Raw genomic sequence first — 17,643 nt, forward strand, 5'->3', positions numbered from 1 at the left:
GTTGTTGGATCCCCACTCCGGAGCAGAAGGTGGCGGTAAAGCATAAACTGGATGTCAACCACAGACAACAACAGAAGAAGAAGAAGAAGCCCGGGTAAAAGGGTTGCAGATGCGCTCCGGCCACGGCATTTTTTTTCCTATGATGACGACGGTGAGAGCCAATTGATTTAATCATTCTCTTTCAGTGTTAGCCATAACCAATTTATGTCTAACCCTAACCTTAGCATAACCCTAACCTTAACCATCCCTGCGTTCCAATACTCATACTACCATACTATTTAGTAGGGAAAAAAAGAATTAGTATGTCCCAATACATACTAAACTACATACTTTGTAAGGGCAGCTGCAGTACATACTAAAAGTAAAAAGTGTAAGTATGCGATTTGGAACGCAGGGAACAAGATAGATACATAGATTCTTAATTGTCCTGTAGCAAGGAAACACACAGGTACTTATAAACAATTAGAACCACCGCATGGCAGCGTGAAAAAAAGTAAAAGCAGCCATATACATAAAAAAATCCATACAGAAAACATCCACATCCATGATAAGCGAAATAATAATAATAATAATAATAATAATAATAATAATAATTCATCTTCTTCTATGGCCTTTTTTAAATTTAAAAATACGCCCTATTTCCTGATCCTACCTGTGTTATATGCCCTATCAGCCCCTTCTAATTTCCCTGAATTCTTGTTCCGAGCTCAATGTTGCTTTTAAACTCCATTCCTGTCTTGTCTTGTGTACTTATATTTCTCACTATTTTCTCTCTGAATAAAAAAAAAAAAAAAAACGGACTTTGCCATCCTAGGGAAAAAATAGTGCCCTAGCCGGGGCTGTCGAGGAGTGTTCCCGGTGCGTACGCTTTGCGCGAAGCTGCGTGAAAAGTTAGATCTGGAACACACCGCCGTCAGATTACCTCACGCTAAACGTCCGAAGATGAGCGTGAGAAATCGGCGTCCTCGCGCGCCTCAATCAACGTAACGTGCGCACAGTCCCGCGAAAGCGTCGCATTCGGGGGCGCGCACACTGACAGCCAGCACGCACTGCGTCCATTAACACATCGGGGGAAAGTGGGGCTCTAGCTCGGCCTGGCCCGTGAAGCTCCCCAGCTCAGCCGCTCCACAGCACAGCGGCCTCACAGCACGGCAGCATGCCATCGCTCATGAACTCGCTTCAGTCGGGACTGGACTTCATTGAATTCCTGGGGGAGAGAATATCCAGCACCAGCAGAGAGGAACTCCGTGGCATTTACAACTCTGAATTTAAGGGCAGGTAGGCTGCAGGAGGCGCATGCAGTTTCTAACAGGCTGTGGATAATTACATGCCTCTCTCACTCCCTTGTGTTTATTTCCCAGAGAGGGAATAAAAGACCCCAACTTCTCCAACATCATCTACGCCCTCCTGAAATTCAACAAAGCACACATAAGACAGGGGAGGATCTACATAAATGTCAAACCTCAGGTCAGCATTTATTCCTCTGGTGTTATTGTCATATGAAATATCAGCTGGGTTATGTTTTATGCTTTGTGGCCACTGCAGAGGCATCACATCTGTAAGGAAATAGAGAAAAGGACACAGAGGAAGGTGTCATTGTTTTTGTTCCTGTTGCAGGTTCGTGTTTACTACTGTGATCAGTGGAGGAGGCCCAGGGGCCCTCAGCCGGACGGCTCCGGCTCTGCTCCTCAGAGAGCAGCCCAGGGGCCCGCCCCCTCCACCGCCTCCTCCACCCCTGTGCTGACCCCCAAGAGAAAGCTAGCGAAAGAAATCATGCACAGACTAAAGGTGAACAGGTGAGTGTTTTTTTTTCTTTGTTTGTTTAATTATTATTCTTAAGAACTCATTTAGCAATAGATTTAGTTCTGAAACTGTTCTTAAAATGAGAATTTTTAGTGTGTCAGTTCCTCTTGTCCTATGCTCTGTCACTCGTCTCATATATTTTAAGTATCATGTAAGTATCACAATTCTTTATTTCCAATTTTTTAATTGACATTGGCGAGGGAAAATCTGGCATGGCCATTTTCAGCAGGGTCCTTTGACCTCTGACCTCCAGATCTCTGAATGAAAATGGGTTCTCTGGGCAGCCACGAGTCCCTCCTTTGCAGACATGCCCACCTCATGCTAATCCCATGCAGTTTGCAGATTCAGGAAAACTCTCAAAACAAACAGATTTGCATCTGATCCAGTTTGAATTGGTTTGGATTACCATCCCACTGACGCACTTTCTAAAGAAAAATAAGATTTTACTCTTGCTAAAAACATTTTTTGTGTGATGTTGCACAACCATATGGCACAAGAAAAAAATCAAGAAGAAATGAGTGGGACTCTTCTGATTGCAATCCATGCATCAGTTTTGTGACTTGATCATGCCTCTCTCTCTCACAGGGAAGAGCTGACAGCTGACAAGGGGGGCATTGAGATCACCTCCGAGCCAGAGGCGACCCGAGGCAAGGTTCAGTTCAGCGTGGGCCGTCTGAAGGAGCTGTTCGTCATCAATTTCCACATCCTAAACAAGGGGCCAAACTGCATCCACTTCACATACTACACAGCCCTGCACAGGATACGCTGCTTCACTCTGATAGATGAGAGGAGAGTGACCAGGGCCTGTCCCCTCTTCCTCTGTCCTGGTGAGAGAACTGACGTTGCTCCTCTGCCCTGAAAAAAAAAAAAATACCTCAAAAGGTAGTGAGTGGTCATATCCTCAGTGGACTTTTCTTCCACAGGAGAGAGCTATGACGTTGTGGTCCAGTATAGGCTGAACCACTACGGACACTTCCCAGCCACAATGTACTTTGAGTTCTGTCCGGACCTTCCGGGATCGAAGCCCTTCTGCATTGTGAGGGAGATGGAGGCTGCAGCCAGGACCCAGCTGGGTGTGGAGCTGGGACCCGTGGCTCCCTACAGGCCATATCAGGTGGTCACTTACAAGCCTGTCAGCAATGTCATAGTGGAGGGAGTGCCTCCAGAAAGGTAAACTGGATTAATAGTTGAGATTAGAAAGAGTTGCTGTGTATTGTATATGGGAGTGGGAGAAAGTACAGGGTGACCCAAAAAAAACGGGAACTTTTTAACAATCCAATAAAACCAAGAGTGATGGAAGAAAAATATTTTATTCATAGTAATTGAAACCTGAAAACATGCCATTTAAGAAACAATGATGGAATTTTCATTTTTTAAAAATTGTGCTGCCACTTGCTCATGTCTGCCAATACGCACTTCAAAAATTCCCGTTTTTTTGGGTCACCCTGTATATCATGCTCTGAAAATGGGACTAAATATCACCTTTGCACTAATAGTACAAAGGTGGTATTTTGGCCTGTTGTAAAATGGTAATTGTATACCAGGAGCTCTTTGATTGGATCAGGCCATGACCGAAATCAAAAATTATTTTCCCGCTCAAGACATTAAAACATATCAGTGCTTTGCCCATAGTTTTAGAGATGTCGGTGGATAGTATAACACATTAATGCAGTGCACTGGTCACTAAGTCTAGTTGTTTGTCACAGTTGAAGGTTAGGGAAAGTACTGTGGGTTGGTCTCCATCTGTCAGTTAAGAGCAACTTGTGAGCCTCTGCATGCCGGTTATGGATGAAACATTGGGGAATGTCTCATCCAACCAGGCTCCAACATTAACTTTATGGCTTATCTGCCAATGACAGGTAGTTTTAGAAAATTTACCAGCCAAAAAACTGCATAATGCATTATGCAAATACTGTGCTTTTGAGCTTCATATTTAAGCCAGGATCTCATGGCCCCTGCGACCTCTTGCTTTGATTTGATTGGCTGAAATCACAATAGCTTTGGTGAATAATGAGGATCACATTTGTCTCAGCTGGTACACAGAAAAACCACAGCGATGTCAACTTGGCCCTACACTGTGATTCCAAATGATTACTGCCCACCTGACTGGTGAGCCCCATTTATTTACCTGCCTATCCAAAATTTCTCTCTGGGCTCGTTCTCAAGAGGGGTTTGTTGTCCACTAATGAAGGTTCCAGTCATACGGTGTCACTTTATTTTTATTGCTGTAACCTGTTTGCCTGTAAAGTGCTTTGAGACTGCAAACAGGGATTTGGGGCTCTAAATAAACTTGAACTTCAACAAAATAACACAATGAAGGCTCCATCGACAGGTTGAAAAGTCCCTAAGCTCAAGTAACAATATTTCAGACATCATTGGCATATTTTTGGAGAGTTGATGTAGCTTTATACCAGGATCTGTTACACCACCAGACCAACAGGTCCCTAAGCTTTACGCTCAATATCCAGAACACTGCTAGGTCAAAGCTGATGAACCTTTGGGGAATGACGCATTTGTACATTGATATCCAGCGTGTACAAAATGAAACTGATCGACCCAGCTCAGCCATTACACCAAGGGAGACTTGCACCAGTTCCAGAGGACACTGTGGTCACTGCTGACTTGTGTCAGTATGGCAAATACTTGATTAAAGAAGTGGTTAAAGCAGCTAATTTGGCTCACTAATTATCCCCGTTCATCAGCTATTATTTATCACCGTCATTTGTAATTGAAATGGATCACCGCATGGTTCCAGAAAAGTTGTGTTTTAATCATGCTGATCACAATAATATTTCTTTTTCCATCCCTGCAGTTCTGTTGTCCAACATCTAAAGATGACAGTGAAATTGGGAGACTACAAATATCCTCCTTACCTAAAGGAACTGGCTAAACAACGGCTGGAGGACTCCAACTACCTCTCCCCAACTGCCAGACAGAAACTTGCAGCAGTGAAGTGCGATAATGACCTACTTCCATTTATTTAGTTTTATTTGTTGGTTTTTTATTTGAATGTACACTGCTGTAGGTACCAGGTACAGTCATGTACATCTCTTTTCTTCTGTTCTCTGCCTTCTAAAATATCATGATGTCACGTCTGTCCAGGAGTCTCCTCAACTGCCCCCTTAAAATGAAGAACTATGCTCATCGATTTCACCTTCTGCTGCACCTGGAAGAGATACAGATGGAGGTGGACATCAGGAAGTACGATCTGCATGATCAAACCATGACACAAGACCAAGGCAACAAAAAACTACTCGTTCTTCGAGTGAGTAAATCCCCCTCACCTCGGGTACCCTATGTGCAACTAACAGCAGCCAAAACTTGGTGTCTTGTGCCTCTGTTGTGGTTGATTCTGTAATTCTGTCTTGCATCCGTTTTAGTTTTCAAGTCTGAAATCTAACTGGCATTCTCCTTTAGGTTCCCGGTGTTGCTGAGAATAGGCCGTCTGTACTTCGAGGAGATTGTCTGAGGGTGTCCAGATCTGAAGACAAGGTGCAGCCCATCACTGTTTACACTGGTTATGTTCACAAAGTAGAGCTGGACAGTGTGAAGCTGGGCTTTGCTAAAAGGTAAGAGGTGGACTGAGCCTGACTCGGCTGCACGACACTTGCTGTAAACCTCTGTTGGTGGATAAAGTTAGTTAGTGACCCCTGTCTTTCTCTCACTCTGTTTTTCTCCTTCAGGTTGCTGCAGAGTTTTATCAATAACATGCACTTTGACGTGGAGTTCACTGTAAACCGCTTCCCCTTGAAGCTGCAGCATCGCGCCGTGGATCTGGCGGCAAAGCATCAGCTTGGGACGGTGCTGTTCCCTTCAGGTGCAGCGACGAGCAGCGTCCCCCTGGGGAAACTCAGGTCTGGAGCCTCCGTATGCAGGCACTTCCACACACACACATACACAGCACATAGCAGCAACACATACACACACAGCATCTTCTACACACAGAGAGAGCTAACCACTGTACTGCTGCATCTTTAAAGGTGCAAAATGCAAAATTGCAGAGAATTGCTGATTGAAGTGAGGACCCTCAGCTGATGGAAACTGTGGGAAAAGTCATTGATGGTTGATTCTTGTTGGACTGTCTCACTGATGGATCACCTGCCTAGTCCACATCTTTTTCAGTAGTCTAAAGGGTCCTCACTTCAATCTGTTTTTAGTAATTTTGCTTTGCTGAGAGCACTACACACTTTCTTAAGTTTTAGCATCTTCAAGTTCAGTTAAAACATGGCTTCAGTCAAATCAACTACGATCAAATCCCTTGCAACTGTTAGTAATGTGGAATACATTACGTACGTATGTATATTTTGTATGAAAGTTTGTTACTTGTTTTAATGGTTTCCTGCTGGGGGACTGCAGATGCAATCTAGCTGAATAGCTAATTCTGTATTGTGCATCATCCCTGTCCAATACACTCAGTGGCCACTTTTTAGGTCCACCTGTACAGTCTAATCCAATCCACTACAAATGTTCTTTCATAGTTTACAGTTATGATGCCTATAATAATCAACTTTTCTTGTTGTAACAGTAACAGAGGTGTTCATTCACTTCTGTGTTTGGCATTGAGCTCATAGTTAGTGCTGCTGTTGGACTGGACTGCAGTTTATTGAGGGCTGTTTCTAATATTCTGTCCCCCTCATGTATATAAATATGGAGGACAAAAAATTAGAAACACCTCTCAATATAATGTAGTCCAGTCCAAGACCTCTGCGAGCTACAACCTCAATGATAAACACAGAATTAAATGTACACAATGTCAGCAAAAACTGAACATTATCAACTTTGTTAAAAGGCAGAATTTACAGCAGAACATTTGTATTGGATTGTATTAGATTGTGCAGGTGGACCCAATAAAGTGGCCACTGACTGGAACTAATAAGATAACATGTAATGTAATTACTACTGTAACTAATTTGTGCTTTAGGTCAGGTTTTCTCAACCTTTTCCACCACAAGGCCCACCCGATATTGTTATAATGTGTAAAAGAAAAAAAAAATTCTCACAAACCCTTTTTTGTTGCTTAAACTTGTGATGTCACTGTTACCAGGTCTTCTTCTGTGGTGAAATGCTAGTAGGTCATGAAATCAGAACTGTCGACAAAAAGCAAACCAAAAAACTTCACAACTTCAATCACTGTGAAATATTTTTTTTGTAACTGTGCAACAGTATAAGTCCTTGAAATAATAATAATAAAAATAATAATAATAATAATAACACATACCATACGATATCTTGCCCCCTTTTAATAGCATCTGTGTGGGTCAAAACAAAACAAAAAACAAACAAATAAACAAACAAACAAACAAATGAGGGGTAGTCTGTGGCCTGACTGACAGAGACTGAAAGCGATCAAAGCCACAGATCAGTAAACATCAGACTGCTGAGAACACATGCTGGACGGCCTGGTCAGAGGTACAGGAGGATTCAGGGTGGTTACAGACGGTGAGAATGATGTCATCAGTGGTTCGGCTGTTTAGTCAGACCAGTTAAAAATAAGCTTTTTAAACAGAATGTGGAGTGATGTATTTGACAGCAGGTACAGGTCGGGTCAGGTCCAGAGCTTATTTAGAAAAAATTGCTGGTAACAGGTCGGCTGCAGTGTGGATCTTTGGGGGTTCAGGTTGGATACAGGTTTGTTAAACTGGTCCAGTGCAGGACTCCGGCCTGTACCAGTGGCATTCCACGGCCCACTAGAAGGACGCCCGCAGGTCCATCAGCGGGACGTGGTCCACGGGTTGAAAGGCTGTTTTAGATAACAGCTCGTACAGATAAGACTTACAGTGTCTGACATCATCTGTTATATGAGCATATGAACTCCTCACTAGTGTGTGTGCTCAGCAGTCTTCACCTGAGCCAGCTCTGCACTCCCACCCACCATATCAGGAGGTAACAGAAGGTGTCACTGTTCTTTGGCAGAGTGCCACAGGCTTGCCTCAAGTAGAGAGACTGAAACATGGGGGATTATGTTCGCTGAGCTCTTGCTTGCCAAAGACGAGGTTCTTGCAACACAGGCAAAGTTCACTATTATTTACTTTGCCTTAAATGTATAAAATCAGTTCCCTCTACTTTTAACTCAACCACCGAGACTCAAGATACACATTGCAGGGGTTTTATTTAACTCCTGTAAATGTTTTGCTCCATTTGTCAGTTGATTTTCATCATAATCAGAGGTCGTTGCTCCATCAACATGTATTACTAACAAGGTTTTAAAGTGGAAGCGTGTGTCTGTAATGTAGTGGAGCAGTAATGCTGTGTGGGGGTTGTAAATTGTATCTTCTTTCCTGTGTGAAAGGTGTGAAAAATGAATTCGGATTTTGCACTGCAGGATGTTTAACCGCCAGCTGGAAAGCAACCCGGAGCAACACGCTGCCATCCAGCGCATCGTAGCGGGATCATCCAAGCCTGCTCCTTACATTGTGTTCGGGCCTCCTGGAACTGGAAAAACCATCACTCTGGTTGAAGCAATGAATCAGGTGTTTAGCTTGTGGTTCCACACTTAAAAAATAATTTATTTCTGGTAGTGCAGCAGGGAGTTATTAGTCAGCATATCTATGCATGGATTAAAAGAATGAGAGGCAGCCAAAAAATAAAGGCCAAAGGTATGGCTCAGTAAGATAATTGGATAAAATATTGAACCCACAACATGTTGTGCGTTCAATATTTTCAATATTTTCCTCTTTTTAAAACTGGATGATTTTCAGATGTCAGTGTGCAGTGGATAATGAGCTGTAAAGGCCCAGCTGTGGCCTTGATAGGCTGCTCTTTGAAACCAGACCATGACTCACCATTCAGAACAAATTCAGCACAATTTCAGCATCACTTTCTCTTCAGCAACCACACATCACTGTCCAAACCAGTCATAAGGAAACGTGGAAGCATGAATGGATGATGGGCTAATCAGAATTAATGCCAGCCTGAAAAAAGATGAGGATTATATGGTTTCAAGGAGGAGTAACACATGTTTTGTTGTGGTCCTCTGTTGATCCAATGGAATACAATAATGAATATGAATTTCTTTTTACTTGCGCTATCAGATCAACAGGGCCGAGCCGTCGGCCAACATCCTCGCCTGTGCCCCCTCAAACAGTGCGTGTGATCTGCTGTGTGAGAGACTGATGGTGCACATGGATCCTCTGCGGCTGTTCCGCCTGTACGCCAGCAGCCGTGACCCCCGCACTGTTCCCAAGCACCTGCTGGTGAGCATCAGCGTGTGTTTACATGCATGGAGTTACCTGTTGGCCATACTTGAATTAAAAGACTACTTCACCCCAATATGACAATGAACTCATGACCTACTCATCTTCATTTCAGTCACAAACACTGGTGAAGTTTGAATGTCCACATAACGCAGACATGCATGTCAGCCATAGAATTTGAATGGGTCGTATTACATAAAATGTAATGTAGAATTACATGCTTGAAATTGTTACAGTGCAGAAGGCTTATAAATTAAAATAATAATCGCATTACATTAGTAAGTGCTGATTTTGATTAAAGACAAACAAACAAACAAAAAAATTTTGTTTTGGGAGGAGTTTGCCTTGTAAGTTGTAATGGCTCTGCCCCTGTATATCAGCTTCCAATAAACTTTAGAGTTAAAAAAAAAAAAAAAAAAAAAAAAAAAACGCAAAAAGTGACTATAAATGAGTGTTTTGTGGCCAGGTGACAACTGTGTGAGTCTGAAAGTCCAATATTTCCACATGCCCAAAATGGACCCTGATACAAAAGCAGCTTTTTGGTGACTGGAGGCTTTCCTGAGAAGGCCAGTATGTCACTGAGTCATCTTGTTTCAAAGGCCACCATGCAAAATAGCTCAGCTGGCAAAAAACTTGGAATAAGCATGTCTATAATCTAATGACAGTGAAAACCATGTAGATTCAACCATCAGATTGCATTTGTCCACATCCAAGAATTGCATTTTTTTGTGTATGTAACTGTCATTATCATAAAATATTATAAAAATAAAAGTAGCAGAAAATGACCAAGACTTGAAACTGAAATTCAAATGCCATAATTAGATGTTTGCTCAATTTTGTTTTTCCAACATTTCAGCTGAAATCATGAAGACAGTTGCAGAGGACTTGCTCTTTCTCAAATTCTGTCATTCCTCTGATTCTTGCAGAAACATTGCAACTGGGATGAGAGCCAGGATGGCTTTGTGTTTCCCGACAAGGAGATTTTGATGAAATACAAGGTTATAGTTACTACTATGGTCACAGCTGGCAGGTGAGGTGTTGTCATTCCTCTGTGTTTTGCATCAGGAGACATTCCCACCTTCGTGTTTGTGTTGTGTCTTTCCTCTACAGGAAGTTATTTTACTCGTGTATATGACCCTGCGTCTGTGTCTGTTGTTAGGCTCGTGTCTGGAGGCATCCCACACGGGCATTTCAGCCATGTCTTTGTGGATGAAGGGGGCCAAGCAATGGAGCCTGAGTGCATCATTGCTGTGGCAGGTCAGTGCTCAGTGTGCGAGTTCTCCAGTGTACCAGATCTTAGGTTTTACTGAAACTTGGCTGGAAGACTGTGTTAAATCTTAAATCCTCATTCATCAACTTGTAAGATTTTAAAAATAGATGCACATCTTCAGATGCAAAAAAATCTAAATAGTTGATTAAAGGCACAATAGCACATTATTGTCCATCAGTGCATGCAGTGTGATATCTGTCACTGCTGTTGTGATTTTGGCAGAACTCACAGGGATGATGCATCTTCACAGTGTGTTCTGGCATATAAAAAAATTACACATACCGGCTCCATAGGGGGCTATAAATAAAGAACATTTTTAGCTCTGATGTGATAACTCAGACACCTGGAGGAATTATACAATTTGGCAGTGTGTTTTGGCATCGCAAGACATTCCGCCTTCTAATCTTCATTAATTAAAGCTTAAATATTCTATTTTTGAAAGGCCCTGACTTGTATAAGTCTAAAACCTGCTGCACACATGTACATATGTGGGGGTGTAGCGGAACAGTAAGTAGATGACTCCCACCTCATCTCTACTGCATTTTTTTAAGGCTGCCTTGCATTCAGGCGATTTTCACCAGCATTTAACCTTTAGAACGCTGAGCAAAGTGATTTGATTTCTTTTGGAAACATGGGGAAAAGTGACAAATTAGCAAGAGGAGAAATTAGTTACTAACTAACTAACTAGCTAACCAAATAAATAAATACAAACAGAGAGAGAAAGAAAATGACCAAAAAATCCCAAACTAGCAAAATATTACTGGAAAATTAGCAGGAAAAAGAGGAAAAAAATGACAAAAACACAATTTATCATTTTTATAAATATACAGTATATTTCAAATTCAATTACAGCATAATTTCCACAAATCTGCCCCCCCCCCCCCCCCCCCCCCCCCGCAAAAAAAAAAAAAAAATTGAAAGAAACATCCTCCAAAATGTAAAAAGCAAAAAGTAATGAAGTGAATTTTGTTAAGAGGGTGAAATAAAACCTTTCACAAAAGCTCCTTGGTTTCAAAGAGTTCATACACACACACACACACACACACATTCTCCTGAACAGTCCACCCTTCTCACTTTTGAAATCATCATCAGATCAGTTGACATCAGATTGGTGTGGTGGAGGTGCTGTAATTAAAGATCAAAATGTCAAACGTTGCAAATCCATAAGTGCATAATCGCCTCTCCAGTTTTGACAGAGCTTGGAGGAATGATGCATCTTGTTGGTGATTTTGTCAGTGGCAGTGACGAGGACATGCTAACTGGTTTTCACAGGCCTGCTCCATCCAGAGAGGGGTCAGCTGGTTTTGGCAGGAGATCCTCAGCAGCTGGGTCCAATCCTTCGATCCCCTCTTGCTCTGGAGTACGGACTCGGTGAGAGCAGCATTACTCTGTTCTTACTGTCCTCTGTTGCACAGTGTGTCAGTCGCTTGGTTATTGCACTTTGCATCACTTGTGGTGCTGCAGTGATCAGAGTATTTCCCAGTTCAGCTAATGGTCAGACAAATGACTGCAATTAATTGCAATTTAATTTAATTTATTTATTAATTGCATTATATTAAAATGTATTAATTTAATTTAATTTATTTTATTTTAATTTTTAATTTTATAATGGTGATATATTTATTTTTTTTTTTTTAAATAACTGTTACAGGCCTAGTCCCACTATACTACTCATACTAGTCCCACTACAATGATTGTTTCTTTGTTCTGTTCCAAGTTAACCTCATCATTTTAATAGTTTAATAGTCTTCCTGACACTCTGACATTTCTGTCCTGCAGGTCTTTCTCTGCTGGAGAGACTGATGCGAACAAACCCTTTGTATCACAAGAGCTCAGACTCCGGACACTTTGACAGCCGCTTTGTTAGCAAACTTCTGCGAAACTACAGGTGCATCTTTGTGTGTTTTCCTTCACGTTGGCTGTTTGGCATGCTGTCGCTTTTGATTAAAGCTCATCAGCCTCCCTGTTTCTCCGCCTCTCCATTCAGGTCCCATCCTGCCATTCTGAAAATCCCCAATGAGTTGTTTTATGAGAATGAATTGCAGGTGTTTGCAGACCAGTGGGAGCGCGAGGCTTACTGCAACTGGGAATTTCTCCCCAAGAAGGTTTGACAGCACAGAATCCATCTTCATTCTCCTCTTTCTCTCTCTCTTTTTGCTCTAGCTGATTGCCTCTTACTATCCAAGAGTCGTGCTTTCAGTAATTACCTCAAGGCCTATATCATCCAAATAAGTAGCAAATTGCTCAATATGTATAAAATAAAATATGTTTAGGCCCATTTCCATCTAGAATATTTCACACACTTTATTTGATTGGTTGAATATTCTAAAATATTGAATGAATGTGTGTTGAATGATTTTTATCGTTGCGTCTTCTACCAAAAAAAAAAAAAAAGTTCTGGGATTGACCCAAAAACATCGGTATACTTTATTAAAAGTTTGGTTGTTTGTAGTTGTGATACAGACACTCTGTTTACTTAGGATGATGTTAATCTTTTTATAGTCATATTTACCTTTTTATTAACAGAGGAACATGCCAATAGGATACAAATTCAAAATAGTTGTATTTTATCATGAAGAACCAAGATGATGTATTAAGGGTCCGGACGGAAGGATGAGGGATTAAGGGATGGAGGGATGGGGGATAAGGGGTGGGGGTTGAGGGATGAGGGATGGGCGTAAGGGTCGAGAGTTGAGGGATAGAGGGGTGGGGTAAGGGTCAAGGGATGGAGGGATAGGGTAAGGGTGGGGGGTGGAGGGGTTATGGATGAAGGGTCGTGGGATGCAGGGATGGAGGTTGAAAGTTTAAAGGGAAGGGGGAAGGATAAGTGTCGAGAATGGATGAATGGAGGAGTGCGTCGGTTGGCTCGAGCGGAGGCTGGGAAACAGGAGGAAGTGGCAGAGTTGAGGGTCTCATAAGATTTAGCCGCCAGTGGTTCTTGTATTCAACAATGGAGAGAAGAGAAAAATGGAGGGGTTTGGAGAAAACTGAGACGAAGGGCAGAGGAATGGATTAAGGTGTGCCTGAATAATTTTTGTGTGGAAATGCAATGCGTTTGAGGTGTAGTCTTCATTGACAGTTCTTGCTCTAAATGTGAATGGACCTCAAGAGACGTGCAGGGGTTACACTTCAATTGGCTATTCATATTTCTGCTGAAAGAAGATCAAGTAGCATCTAAATCACATGAGTCATGGAAGATGCAGATAACCAACAGCTGCCAGTGTGACTCATGTCTGTGTCATCGTGCAGGGCTTCCCAGTGATCTTCCATGGCGTGATGGGGAAGGATGAGAGAGAGGCCAACAGTCCCTCCTTCTTCAACGTGTCAGAAATCGAGGTCCTGGTGGACTACCTCACCAAGCTGATGCAAACCCAGGGGAAGAAGGGAATTCCCAAACTCGCTGCAAAAGACATCGGTATAATTGCCCCTTACAGGAAACAAGTGAGCACACCTGGCATTCTTTATATCTGAGTCATGACGTGGAGAGAGGCAGTTAGTCGGCCAGGAAGTTTAAGTCACCAGTAACACGTTTACTTTTCAAACAGGCTGAAAAAATCCAAAAAGCCCTGAAGTCAGTGTCGGCGCTGAATCGGTGGAATGATGTGAAAGAGCTCAAGGTTAGAACACTGTTGTAATTACATTACTGCTCTATGAATGAATCATGTGAAGTGCTCTTAACAAAACGCAGAGATATTCACTTCATGTCTCTTTAACAAGCCATTTAAATCACTGAGTCCATTTATTCAGTTGTCATTGATTCACTGATGAGTGTCTCATGGATTAAATTTAAGATTTACATGATTTTTTTTATGGCTTGTGCTTTTCATTTTTGTTAATTCTTTGACAAAATGTCATATTGTAAATGATGACACCTCCTTCCTGAACTGATTAAACTGAGGCTGATTGAGGAATGGCTTGTGTGTGGCATCAGGTGGGCTCTGTGGAGGAGTTTCAGGGACAAGAGAGGAAGATCATCATGATCTCTGCGGTCCGCAGCAGCAGCAGCTACGTCAAGATGGACCAAGACTTCAACATCGGCTTCCTGTCAAATGAAAAGGTCTGTCGCACTCTGTCTGTCAGAATTCATAGGTCCATCTGTCTCTGTCTAGCTCTCTGTCCAGACACACCCATCATTTACAACCATACATAGCACAATCTCACTTTGAGCTTTAGTCGGCTAATGCTGCGTTCACAGGAACTCAGACAGAGTTTCTGCTCTGTAACATGACTTTCACTCAGCTCAAGAAAAACGGATGCCCTTTTCTGTAGCAGTGGTCAGCCTGTATGGGCTTTTCATTGGCATTGCCGATGATGATATTTAGAGGGCAGGGCAGCCAATGGCTGATATATAAAGTATAATGTTTTTTGTTAGTTTGGTTTTTTGGAATCTGATAAAACAATTTAATAATAATAACAAATGAGACACTATTGTTAGTGTTTGCTTCCTCTCTGCTTAAATAGATCTGCACTCTGCAATACATTTTTTAAAATAAAAAATGCATCAACAAATAAATTAATGTCGTCATGTAATCAAAAACCTCGACTTTGTAAAATAAAAAAAGTAAAATTTTAGGGCACTTAACAACAGCATTTATCAGCAGATACAGTTCCACAGCAGCCACACTGACAGGCTGCTTGCAGATGTGTTTGCAAACATTTTTTATTTATCGGCCTCTTGAGTGCAGATATCGGCTGATCCTGATTATCTCACAATGCCACAAATCAACTCGATTAATTGCCCGAGTGATTAATCAGTCTGTCCCTATTCCTTAGTATTTCCCACGGAGGAAAATCAGAGGTTCTTCTTCTTGTGAGCGTTCATTAATCCAGAGTTGACACTAAATAAATATGCTAAATAAAACTGGTTAAAAAGCATTGTGTTGTTTGGGGCTGGACAGTTTCCAGACATATTGTGTTGACGGAGAGAGAGCAGCTGCAGCAGAATGGAAAGAGTCTCCTCACTAACACGAGTGCTGAGGGTGTGCTGTGTACAGCTGGAAATGATAGGAGTCAACATTTCATTACAGCCTGGGCTGAAAAATACCTGTCTTTTAATATGTCAACTTTTTCAACTCTGCTTATGAACTTTTTTCCTCCTTTTCCTTCCTTTCTCTCCATATCCACTCTGCAGAGATTCAACGTGGCCATCACCAGAGCCAAGTCCCTGCTGATTGTAGTGGGAAACCCTGTAATCCTCAACAAGGACCCCACCTGGGAGAAGTAAGAAAAAGCAAACTCTAGGGGGGTTTAGAAACTGTAATGCTTTGTAGGGCTGCGTGATATGGAAAAAATCAGATTCACAATATTTTTGACTGGATATCTCTAACAGTATTGTCGGGGTGACTACTGGTGCTTTCATACAAGATTTTTGATAAACAGTCAGTAATAATTTGAATATGTTGATCAAACAGGCTGAGACAAATATTAGAGCAGCCTTTCAAACCAGGAAAGGAGAACACTTGCGTCATATCACCATATTACCATATCTAAGATCCCTATAACAAGCCTCAAATCATGATCAAATCATGATATCAATACATCTGTTCAAAGTCCAGATGCTGATGAGAAGATTGTGATTCTGGGCTCAAACCCCCAGGAATTCCTTGTTACTAAATCATGCATTTATAACTTTAATCTCAGAATTTGGGAGTTTTTTCTCGTAAATCTGTGACTTTCTAATTTCAGAGAATGTCCAGGATTTTTTCTCATAAATTTATAAATTGAATTTCGGAAAGTGCGAGTTTTTTTTCCTCTCAGAATATTACCCCATGTACCATAAGTTTTTCATTTTTTTCTTCCTACAATAGCACTAATATGCGTCATAGTTTTCATCCCTTTGAAAAGGATTTCTCTAAAAATCAGATCTGAGAGCAGCTTTATTGAACCATGAAATTACCATTATCATTGCATAATGGTGAATAAAAACTCATTTTGTATGACTAAGATTTGTTTTAACTGGTGGAAGGCCTCGGAGAAGAGGACTGTGCTGATTCCCCAGCCTCTGTCCCCAACCAGTCAATCTTCCACCCCTCCACTGTTGAGATTTTCATGACATTGGTTATTTTATTTTTTGTTGACTCAGTAGTTTGTGTAGGATCAGCATTTTTTTTTCTCTCTACAATGCTGGACATATGGTGCCAACAGTTTCTACTGCTTCAGGCTGCATGTCCACTTATTTACTGATCAAGAGAATGCTTCATTTCCCTTTTATGAAGACATACTGGAAAGAAGCTCAGTCAGAAGTGTGACATGGAAAAATGGAAACATGGAGTGCTTGTAATTATTCGGTGCATTACAAGCATTTTGTAAAACCTCCAGGGGGGTTTTATCCTACACAAATCACTCGCATTGAAACATGTGATTTGACCGCTCCGTGCTTTTCCTTTTGCAGGTTCATCAGTTACTGTGTGAAGGAGAAGGGCTACACCGGGTTCGACTTGAGCGATGCAGAGGGTGAAGATGATATTGTGTCGAGGCTGGTGTCCCTGAAAATCAACGTGGATTCTGAATGTCAGTACGGCCAGAACAACGGTCAAACTGTCTCGGCTGATAAAGTCATCTGTGCTCTGCCGCTTTGTCAGCCACAGTCAAAATAGTAACATCCTAACAAAAAGCGTATTCATAAATGCATCACATGCATCATGTTTTCCGCGCTTGTGTGTGAGAAGCTGAACTTGTGCGTTGTCTGTCTGCATCTATCGTAGGTCCTCAGCCAGAGGAGAGTGCCCTCCAGCAGTATGTGTGCCCAGAGTGGAAAAACGAGCAGTAACAACAGTCTGATTTTAGACAACCAACAGCAGATGAGGAATTGCCTGCACCCAAACCCAGAAAGAATTATATTTAGATTTAGGAAAGAACAGCAAGTCTGAGTATTTTGTTTTTAAGGAGTAATTTGCATAGTTTTGTGTAATAAACATTACTCTGTTTTGGATAATAATGCCAAAAGGTACCGATGTATCTTTGATATATAGCTTTTGTCTCCTCAGTGTCATCTTTTAATTTTTTTTATGATTGACTTTGAACATTGCTGCATACAATCGATCTACGATGCATTGCACATGTTCATATTTGGGAATTAAAGAGCAGCCCGGAACTTCTCAGGAATTCACAACCGTATGTCTTACTACTGTTTGCACTTTACAAATGAAATAGGCTGTTTTCTCTCTCATTTACTCCTTTGCCTTTCCATGAGATGTTGAAAAAGTAAGCAATAAACACTTTTGGATGTTTGAAGCACACTGATATGCACGTGGTTTTTTATATTTAATATTTATAATTTCATATTATCTTATTTATAATTAATCAGTCAAGAGGGAACCACATTTTAATTTCATTATACAACCTGTTGTATAATGACCAGTAAACTTCCTTGTATCC

General features: G+C 41.5%; 1 protein-coding gene across 1 annotated transcript; it reads left to right on the forward strand.

The window, feature by feature from the left end:
- The first annotated feature begins 866 nt into the window (after positions 1-866).
- On the forward strand, positions 867-17,504 carry mov10a (Mov10 RNA helicase a). Its single transcript, XM_030051037.1, has 22 exons — positions 867-1,278; positions 1,362-1,467; positions 1,618-1,796; positions 2,389-2,630; positions 2,727-2,973; positions 4,616-4,756; positions 4,906-5,068; positions 5,221-5,372; positions 5,487-5,657; positions 8,126-8,273; positions 8,835-8,996; positions 9,923-10,026; positions 10,156-10,253; positions 11,539-11,637; positions 12,046-12,154; positions 12,254-12,371; positions 13,516-13,707; positions 13,812-13,883; positions 14,198-14,323; positions 15,398-15,486; positions 16,658-16,776; positions 16,971-17,504. Exons 1-22 carry the CDS (start codon positions 1,157-1,159, stop codon positions 17,033-17,035), a joined length of 3,024 nt encoding a protein of 1,007 aa, XP_029906897.1. The 5' UTR covers positions 867-1,156; the 3' UTR covers positions 17,036-17,504.
- The last annotated feature ends 139 nt before the right edge of the window (positions 17,505-17,643 follow it).

This window comes from Myripristis murdjan, chromosome 5, assembly GCF_902150065.1.
Source record: "Myripristis murdjan chromosome 5, fMyrMur1.1, whole genome shotgun sequence".
In the NCBI taxonomy this organism is placed as follows: domain Eukaryota; kingdom Metazoa; phylum Chordata; class Actinopteri; order Holocentriformes; family Holocentridae; genus Myripristis; species Myripristis murdjan.

What these genes read in the sequence shown, in the direction of transcription:
- mov10a (XM_030051037.1), top strand. Translation starts at nt 1,157, where the DNA reads ATGCCATCGCTCATGAACTCGCTTCAGTCGGGACTGGACTTCATTGAA. An exon ending in TGGTTGAAGCAATGAATCAG is followed by an intron (nt 8,274 to 8,834) that starts GTGTTTAGCTTG and finishes TTGCGCTATCAG; the next exon opens with ATCAACAGGGCCGAGCCGTC. An exon ending in AAGGACCCCACCTGGGAGAA is followed by an intron (nt 15,487 to 16,657) that starts GTAAGAAAAAGC and finishes TTCCTTTTGCAG; the next exon opens with GTTCATCAGTTACTGTGTGA.